Below are 9,672 nucleotides of genomic sequence, written 5' to 3'. Positions count from 1 at the left end.
CTTGTAACAGAAAAGACTTAAAGCGCATCAATTTGCCTGAATTAAAAAATAAAAGTCACATCCAAACCGTAAAATTACACTCAAGGTACATTTTTTGACCATTTCATACTGAAAAATAAAATTTTATAAACTCAAGAAATAACTATAACTTCAGTTGTTTAGCAACATTACCTCATGAGGACAAGGGACTGTTTTTTTGCTGAAAGCTGTTTCAGCGTCTTTGCTATGGTGTGGGGTTATTTTGCATTGAGCAACTTGGCATGCCACCTTATATGATGCTAACAGTGGTCACTGGTTTACTGATGTAACACTGACAAAGCAGGACGATTGTTAGCAATATTGGGATAGTTTTCACTGAGAAAAATCAATCTTATCCAAGGGCGTAGGTTTGGTCTCAACATTGGTAGGGATAATGTAACAGCATAACCGTCATGTACACTTTTTGCTCGGGATGGGACATAAATAAGACCAAACAGACTAGGTGAACCGGGGTCAGGGCTACATTTCTCACGAATATGAACCAATTTAATTGATAGGATAAATCAGCTGTGCTCATTACGTCGATCACGATCGACCAGTCAATCGCAACTCCAATGTGGGTAGCTCGTGACATCAAGATTTTATTTTTATTTTTTAATGTACATAGGTAATTATGATTATGTTGTGTGTAAGTTTTGCAGGTTAGCGAGTTCACACAGTTTAATGTTATGCTAACTCTGACGCATGTTGGTGTAAGATATGCTTGATTGTATGACCATTATACTCTGCGGGTTACACAAGTTTGCTCTAAAGGTTGGACTTTCAGTAGTTTTGTGTTTCCCACCTTCACAACATTGGCGTCTTCTGAAATTACCGTATTGGCCCGAATATAAGACGGCCCTGATTAAAAAATGACTCCCTCTTTTTCAAGACTAAAGTTTGAAAAAAAACTTTTTGAACACCAAATTAATTTTTATACAGAAAATTACAGTACATCTGAAACAAATGATTATCACAATATATTTGAGAGAAAAAACATGTTATTTTGCCTCATTCAAATCTTAATATCTGAACATTTAAATATATAAACTAAAGTGCAATCACATTTGTAAATGAATGGTTTCTGGTTTTTGAAATGTAAATAAACCAATCTATTGTGATAAAACAAAAAAATTGCAATAACTGCATTAACCATCAAAGTGAAGTCTAACTGTAACTGTAGTCTTGAAACAAATCTGAATAAGGAAAACATTGCAATAAAATAATGCAAACTGCTGAGATCTGTCATGACAGAACATGGCTTCATTGATATCTGGCGCCATCTGGCGTCGTGAATGGGTATAATGTCTAGACCGCGAATATAAGACGACCCCCCCCCCCCCTACTTTTTCAGTCTTATTTCAATGCAAAAAAACAGTCTTATATTCGGGCCAATACGGCACTTACAATGGGTGCTGCTGGCTGAAAAAAAACTTCTAATTTCCCTCCTCTTTGAAGGGGCTGGGGCCGCATGTTGTCGACATAGGGGCTGTGCGAGTGCGAGCGTGCATGTGTGTCGGGGGCTGGTGAAGCCAATCAAACGTGTGTTTGGGGGGGGGCGGTGGACAGGCGCATTCAGCAAGTTAAAAGAGGTAAATGTAAGTTTTAACAAAATTAAAATAATTCACTTAATCATGGTAGGGTCCATTCTTTTCTTGCAACATATGGAATGACAATCTAAATTACCTTTATAACTGAACCCATTATATAATGCATATAGGTTTGCTTAAAAGTTGTTGGGGACAATTTGAGCATCCTGAAAAGTTGGTAGTTTTATTTCCCTACCATCCCACTGCAAACCTACGCCCTTGGGCTTATCAATGGATTGGGGTGTAATGTCTTTTAAGTTATGTCTTTAAATTACAGTTGTGTTCAAAAGTTTACATACACTTGTGAAGAACAATGTCATGGCTCTCTTGAGTTTCCAGTTATTGAAGGTAATCCTCCTTCTTCATTATCCCATTTACTCTCTGTAAAGCACCAGTTCCATTGGCAACAAAACAGCCCCACAGCATAATACTACCACCACCGTGCTCGACAGTAGGCATGGTGTACTTGGGGTTAAAGGCCTCACCTTTTCTCTTCCAAACATATTGCTGGGCATTGTGGCCAAACAGCTCGATTTTTGTTTCGTCTGACCACAGAACTTTCCTCCAGAAGGTCTTATCTTTGTCCATGTGATCAGCAGCAAACTTCAGTCGAGCCTTAAGGTGCCGCTTTTGGAGCAAGGGCTTCCTTCTTGCACGGCAGCCTCTCAGTCCATGGAGATGCAAAACACGCTTGACTGTGGACACTGACACCTGTGTTCCAGCAGCTTCTAATTCTTGGCAGATCTGCTTTTTGGTGATTCTCGGTTGAATCTTCACCCTTCTGACCAATTTTCTCTCAGCAGCAGGAGATAGCTTGCGTTTTCTTCCTGATCGTGGCAGTGACAAAACAGTGCCATGCACTTTATACTTACAATTGTTTGCACTGTTGCTCTTGGGACCTGCAGCTGCTTTGAAATGGCTCCAAGTGACTTTCCTGACTTGTTCAAGTCAATGATTGTTCAAGTCAATAATCACTCACAAGAAATTGCTAATTCATGTATTTTTGACCCAGCAGATTTGATCACTTTTTGTGTCAACCCATAATAAAGTCATAAAAGAACCAAACTTCATGAATGTTTTTTGTGACAAAGAAGTATCTGTTCCAATCACTCTATCGGAGAAAAATCAGAGTTCTGTAGACTGGCTAGGTCACTCCAGGACCTTGAAATGCTTCTTACGAAGCCACTCCTTTGTTGCCCTGGCTGTGTGTTTTGGATCATTGTCATGCTGAAAGACCCAGCCACGTCTCATCTTCAATGCCCTTGCTGATAGAAGGTTTTCACTCAAAATCTCTCGATTCAATGGATTCTTTCCTTTACACAGATCAGTCGTCCTGGTCCCTTTACAAAAAAACAGCCCCAAAGCATGATGTTTCCACCCCCATGCTTCACAGTGGGTATGGTGTTCTTCGAATGCACTTCAGTATGTGTTTCGACCAAAAAGTTCTATTTTGGTTTCATCTGACCATAACACATTCTCCCAGTCCTCTTCTGGATCATCCAAATGCTCTCCAGCGAACTGCAGACGGGCTTGGACGTGTACTTTCTTCAGCAGGGGGACACGTCTGGCAGTGCAGGATTTGAGTCCCTGGCGGCGCATCGTGTTACTGATAGTAGCCTTTGTTACTGTGGTCCCAGCTCTCTGTAGGTCATTCACTAGGTCCCTCCGTGTGGTTCTGGGATTTTTGCGCACTGTTCTTGTTATCATTTTTACGCCACGGGGTGAGATCTTGCATGGAGCCCCAGATCGAGGGAGATTATCAGTGGTCTTGTACGTCCTCCATTTTCTAATAATTGCTCCCACAGTTGATTTCTTTTCACCAAGCGTTTTACCTATTGCAGATTCATTCTTCCCAGCCTGGTGCAGGTCTACAATTTTGTCTCTGGTGTCCTTCGACAGCTCTGTGGTCTTGGCCATAGTGGAGTTTGGAGTGTGACTCACTCCAGCCTGGTGCAGGTCTACAATTTTGTCTCTGGTGTCCTTTGACAGCTCTTTGGTCTTGGCCATAGAGGAGTTTTGAGTTTGACATACTGAGGTTGTGGACAGGTGTCTTTTATACCGATAATGAGTTAAAACAGGTGCCATTAACACAGGTAACGAGTGGAGCCTCGTTAGACCTCGTTAGAAGAAGTTAGACCTCTTTGAGATCCAGAAATCTTGCTTGTTTGTAGGTGACCAAATACTTATTTTCCACTCTAATTTGGAAACAAATTCTTTAAAAATCAAACGATGTGATTTTCTGTTTTTTTTTTTTTTCAGATTCTGTCTCTCATGGTTGAGGTTTAGCCATGTTGACAATTACAGGCCTCTCTAATCTTTTCAAGTAGATGTTTAAAATTTTAATGGATTTGTATTTTAATGAGATAATCACACATTTAATGACACTTTTATTTAACCATTCTGTCCTATTTAGTCCTCCACAGTTGCTTCTCCTTTTGACACTTATCAATGGAAATATTTTACCAAGAATGCACTTCGAATCGACTCTGGAAACTATTGACAAACATGTATTTTTAGTGTTTAATCATGAACGAATATACTGTTACTGATTCATTATTGTGTTTGTTGAAATGAAAACAATGCAATAGTTTGAACATTTTCTAAGAAGAACTACATCTCCCATGATGCTTATCAATGAAACCGCATTATTTCTGCAGTGTGTGTCCCACTGTTGATTTTTTTTCTGGTCATTTCAAATATAGATTGGGTTGTAAGAGGGGAAACATCTTTAACACGAGGTTGTAATTTGCACAGAAGTAGAAGAGCTCTGACCTTGAAAGTCCCATTTAACAGATGTCTTCTTATAACTGTACTTAAGTGCGTTGGCACACTCCAGCCTAAAGTGATACGGGCCGACGTCCTTTGACGACTTTGGTTCCATGATGGTGCTACAGTTTTTTTCCTGGGAAGAGAGAGGACAAAAAGCACAAAATTTGCTTCAAAGCTTTTTGGTGCACTATTTCATAAAATAAAATTTTCTTACCAGCACGTTCCCAACAACATTTCCCTGCAGTAAGTTTAACCTGGCATTCTCCGTCTTCGTGCGCCTAGAGTCGAACACTTTAGGTCCGGCTTTGGGATACCAAATGACTGCGCAGGTGTCGTCCAGTTTTTTGTCCATATCCAGTTGTATAGTGAATGTGCACGGAACATAAACGCATGAGCCGGTCAGGATCTGCACGGACGAAGGCATGCTCGCCCAATTTTGCTGGCAAAAGATGCCTGGAAAAAGGAAATAAAAAGCATTCCAAAACTAAAATATAAGCAGCTATATTAACATAAATAATAATTATCTGGGTCTTTGCCTAGGCAAAGGCCAGATAGTGTTGTTCTTGTCTGCAACTTTATTCTTCTTCTTAAACATCTTATTCTCCGTGTTTTTCCACGCGCCGCACAGCCCGAACCGTTTGACCGATCGGCACTGTTTGAATATCGAAACGACCAAAAAATTAGCGCAACGCAGGCTTTTTTTCAAACAGCCACGAAAAGTTTTCCGTTCGCCCGTTAACACGGATTTTTTATACATTTATTATGCGCGTTTGGCGCGCCACGCAGCCCGAACCGTTTGACCGATTGGCACCGTTCAAGAACTTTCACACGACGATGGGGTTTTTTTCAAACGGACCCAAAAAAATTTTTCGTTCGTCCATTAACGGCAATTTTTTGAAAAATTCTAAAATGTATCTAGTCCTACAATTTTTGACCAAATCACATAATTTGGGCATCGAAAATTCCGAGACTGTGATGGGCATAAAAGTTGTATACAGAATTTGGGGGAAAAAATTACGGTATCCCGGAAATTTGCCATAAACTTTCCCATTCATTTTAAATGGGAAATATCCCATTCACTTCCAATGGAATTTCCAATGGGAGTTTGAATTGCATTGATGCCATTGACGGCCATGTATGTCGAATCTATTGATGCCAATGTACTTGGATTAAGTCGATGCCATTGACGGCCATGGACGTCCAAATTTTTCCCCATTCATTTTCAATGGGAAAAAAACTGTCCCCAAATCAACAAGAAATGACCAGATATCAATGGGACGTGTCCCCCAAACGTCCCCAATTCCACTGACACATATGGAGGGTTCTGCCATTGACAGCCATGGACATCCAAATTTCTGCATCATTTCTAATGGCATTTAATTTGTTTAATGCCATTGACTGGCATGTTTGTCCATTCTATTGATAGCGTTGGGCGGGGATAAGAGCTGTATAGCCACACAGCAAAGACCCAGAGTAATTTCTCCAGAAATGGCAGTTTCTAGTTACTACAAGACCTAATAGATATAGATTATAGGGAAAAAAATGGGATGCCATCTTTGATGCAACTTTTGTTTGAAAATCCCTATCCTCCGCACAAGGAACGAAAATATTTTTTTGAAATACTTACAGTGCCAGAGGCGGAACAAACCTAGGGGGATGCTGGGAGTGCGACCCCTCCTGGGCCTCTAAGGAGTTTGGTTTGCGGGTGTAAAGGGAGCTTGGTTGTACGAGGGGAGGGTCAAACAAAAAGGTAAGATGACGTGTGGAGCTGTAATACTGTGTTAAAATATCTCTGCCAGCCGCTTGGCCGGTTGTCATTTGGGGCACGCAAAAACATTTCCATTCGCACCCTACACACACACAAACCAAGGACAAAAATTCTCAGAAAAAACGTTTAACCCTTGTGGGAAAAACGTCCCATTTTGGGACTTTTGTGTTTTAGCAAGATTTACATCAAAGAGTGAGCACATGAAAAAGCCATTGAGAATCGCTGTAATGGTATCCATTTGTCCAAAACATGTTAAAAGTTTTTTCAAGCATGTCAAAATGTCAAAATTATTGTCATAATTATATGTGGGAATACATTTTATAATCACGCACAGGAAAAACAGTCCCTTTCATGGACTCTATAAACACCCATTATAAATGCTAATTTTCCATGTATTTTTGATGCACTGTACCCCTGATGTGTTACAGTGCATTTCCCGCAATTACCCAATGCATACCTTCACAGGCGGTTGAACTACATGTGAAAATTTTTTGAGTTATAAACGCCATAATACACCAGATGGCGCTAGAGACCATTTTCCCATAAACACCCATTATAAACACTAATTTTACATGTATTTTTGATGCACTGTACTTCTGATGTGTTACAGCGCATTTCCCGCAATTACCCAATCCATCCCTTCACAGGCGGTTGAACGACATGTGAAAACTATTTTTTTTTTACTTGAGTCATAAATGCCATAATACACTAGATGCCGCTAGAGAGCTATTTATCATTTTTGATTGCGCTGACGTATGTGCTGTAATATGACACCATTCTGATACCAAAGCAATAAAGCATGGTTGGATCGAAAGGTCAGGCCTGCTGGCGTGCGTGAACGCAATACCAGTGACGTGCATGTGAGTATGAGTATGTGATGAGTGTACGCGCATGTATGCGAGAAAGATTTGACAATAGGTCTTTTACTAAGATAGTAATACTATGTGTTTGTGTGTGGGTATGACCATATTCAGGGTGTCCGCGCGTGCATTTGTGTCTGCCAGAGCGCGCGCGTATCTGAGTGATCAATCATAAATCTTTTGGAGTGTGCGCGCAACTTCAATAGGCACATCAAAGCAGCGGTTTGGGAGATATCCTCAGGATGGCTTTCGGAACTCATTTTGAGGAGTGCGCACAAACCAAATGTCCCAGAGCCAAATTTCAAAATGTAATTACTACAATATGGCACAATTCAACATTTAGCAAAGTTTGGCTCACTTCTGCGCAGCGGTTTTGGAGATATCATCAAAATTAAATTTCTCTTCCAAAGTGCACTGATCTCATGCTAAAGAGGTGAGTATGGCATTTGGAACTCATTTTGAGGAATGCGCACAAACCAAATGTCCTGGAACCAAATTTCCAAATGTAATTACTAGAATTTGACATAATTCAACATTTGGTGAGCTATGGTTCAATTCTGCGTAGCGGTTTGGGAGATATCATCAAAAAAAAATTCCTACATGTCCCAAAGAATTTGAAAATGCCATTGTTAAAAATGTTGTGTTCCCAAAAAAAATTGTTATGATTTATTAACATATTGAAGGCTCTAACTTCTCCATATTGAATAATCCAATTTGAATGTGTTTTTTATATTTATGCAGATGACAGTTACTTTTACCCATAACACAATACTGCTTTTTATTGCTTTTATTGTCCATAGAGGGCATCAAAAATAAATAAAAACTATATGTATGGATAGGTCTGATGCCACTGAACATTTTGAGTGGTCGCATGTAAAACAAATATTCAGAAATGACTTAAATAATACACGTCAAAGCAACGTCCCATTTTGGAGCCTTTTTTCCTACGTGTCGCAAACAATATGATAATGCCATTGTAAAAAAATTGTGTTCCAAAAAAATTTTTATGTTATGATTTATTAACATATTGAAGGCTCTAACTTGTCCATATTGAATATTCCAATTTGAATGTGTTTATATATATGCAGATAACAGTTACTTTTGCTCTTAGCACAATATTGATTTTCTATAGAGGGCATAAAAAAATAAAAAAATAAATAAAAACTATATAGGTATGGATAGGTCTGATGCCACTGAACATTTTGAGTGGTCGCAAGTAAAAAAAATCAGAAATGACTTTGATATTACACTTCAAAGCAACGTTCCAAAATGGAACGTTTTTTTCCTGTGTGTTGCAAAAAATTATATGTTGCGTTCCAAAAAAATTCTAATGTTATGATTTATTAACATATCGAAGGCTCTAATTTGTGCATATTGAATATTCCAATTTGAATGTGTTTTTTATATATATGCAGATGAGAGTTACTTTTGATCTTAGCACAATATTGATTTTCTATAGAGGGCATAAAAAAATAAATAAATAAATAAAAACTATATAGGTATGGATAGGTCTGATGCCACTGAACATTTTGAGTGGTCGCAAGTAAAAAAATATTCGAAAATTACTTTGATATTAACACTTCAAAGCAACGTTCCAAAATGGAAAGTTTTTTTCCTATGTGTCGCAAAAAAGTTAAAAATGTTGCGTTCCAAAAAAATTTTTATGATTTATTCACATATCAAAGGCTCTAATTTGTCCATATTGAATATTCCAATTTGAATGTGTTTTTTATATATATGCAGATAACAGTTACTTTTGCTCTTAGCACAATATTGCTTTTATTATCCATAGAGGGCATCAAAAATAAATAAATAAAAACATATATGTATGGATAGGTCTGATGCCACTGAACATTTTGAGTGGTCGCAAGTAAAAAAATATTCAGAAATGACTTTGATATTACACTTCAAAGCAACGTTCCAAAATGGAACATTTTTTTCTATGTGAAATATAGTGATAAAGAAAAAATCAGCACACAAGGGTTAGTAAGCCATGTAACTTATTATGATCCAGGGTTTGAACAGGCATGTGTGCCCAAGGGTACACATCTGATGTTGCTCACCGTGGTCCGCAGTGTGCTCAGGGAGCTTGTGTGTCTGGTCAGACACATGAAAAATTAGAGGGAACATTGGTTGACACCAACAGCACAACCTTAAAGAGAAAGTAAAATCTCTCCCGCACTTTTCTGTCACATCAGCCCCGCGGTGCGTTCAGGTACAGCACGCAAAACACGTCCAGCACATTAGTACGTACTAGCACTCAAGAAAAACAAAACCATGACAACAACACATTTGAATCAAATATTGAAAAAAAATATTTAGGACTCCCATCTTTTTTGTTAAAATTTATTTTTGAAAAATTATAAACTCACCTTGAGCCAGACCATAAAGCAGAAAAATCTTCATAGCCCAGTGTGTCATTTTTCACTTTTTGTCGGCACGGCTCAACAAAAAGCAGAAATTCTCTTGAAAACTGAAAAAAATAACACTCTGACATTAAACCACAATAATATTTGGATATTTCTTTGTGTGTAAAACTTACCTTCAAGTGGACAACGACGCATAAGATGTGGATGGTTTGAAATCCTAAAAAGAAATGAGCGTTCAGCTGTGAGGAAGTGAGGAACATCGTTTTTTGGGGCTTTGATATTCAGTCTTTGAAACTTAA

The 9,672-nt window shown here is 38.6% G+C and overlaps 1 protein-coding gene across 1 annotated transcript in view; it reads right to left on the bottom strand.

The window, feature by feature from the left end:
• LOC130930503 (myelin-associated glycoprotein-like) overlaps positions 1 to 9,672 on the bottom strand; it is a 24,001-nt gene extending 14,329 nt beyond the window's left edge. The window contains exons 1-4 of the mRNA XM_057858488.1: positions 9,547 to 9,672; positions 9,377 to 9,477; positions 4,591 to 4,829; positions 4,380 to 4,509 (exon numbers count right to left, since the gene is read on the bottom strand). Coding sequence (XP_057714471.1) covers positions 4,380 to 4,509; positions 4,591 to 4,829; positions 9,377 to 9,425 — 418 coding nt within the window. The 5' untranslated portion in view covers positions 9,426 to 9,477; positions 9,547 to 9,672. The remainder of the gene's footprint in view (positions 1 to 4,379; positions 4,510 to 4,590; positions 4,830 to 9,376; positions 9,478 to 9,546) is intronic.

The sequence above is a fragment of the Corythoichthys intestinalis genome, chromosome 14, assembly GCF_030265065.1.
Source record: "Corythoichthys intestinalis isolate RoL2023-P3 chromosome 14, ASM3026506v1, whole genome shotgun sequence".
Lineage (NCBI taxonomy): Eukaryota > Metazoa > Chordata > Actinopteri > Syngnathiformes > Syngnathidae > Corythoichthys > Corythoichthys intestinalis.
The sequence above is the reverse complement of the archived record's forward strand: the minus strand, read 5'-3'. Positions and strand labels throughout refer to the sequence as shown.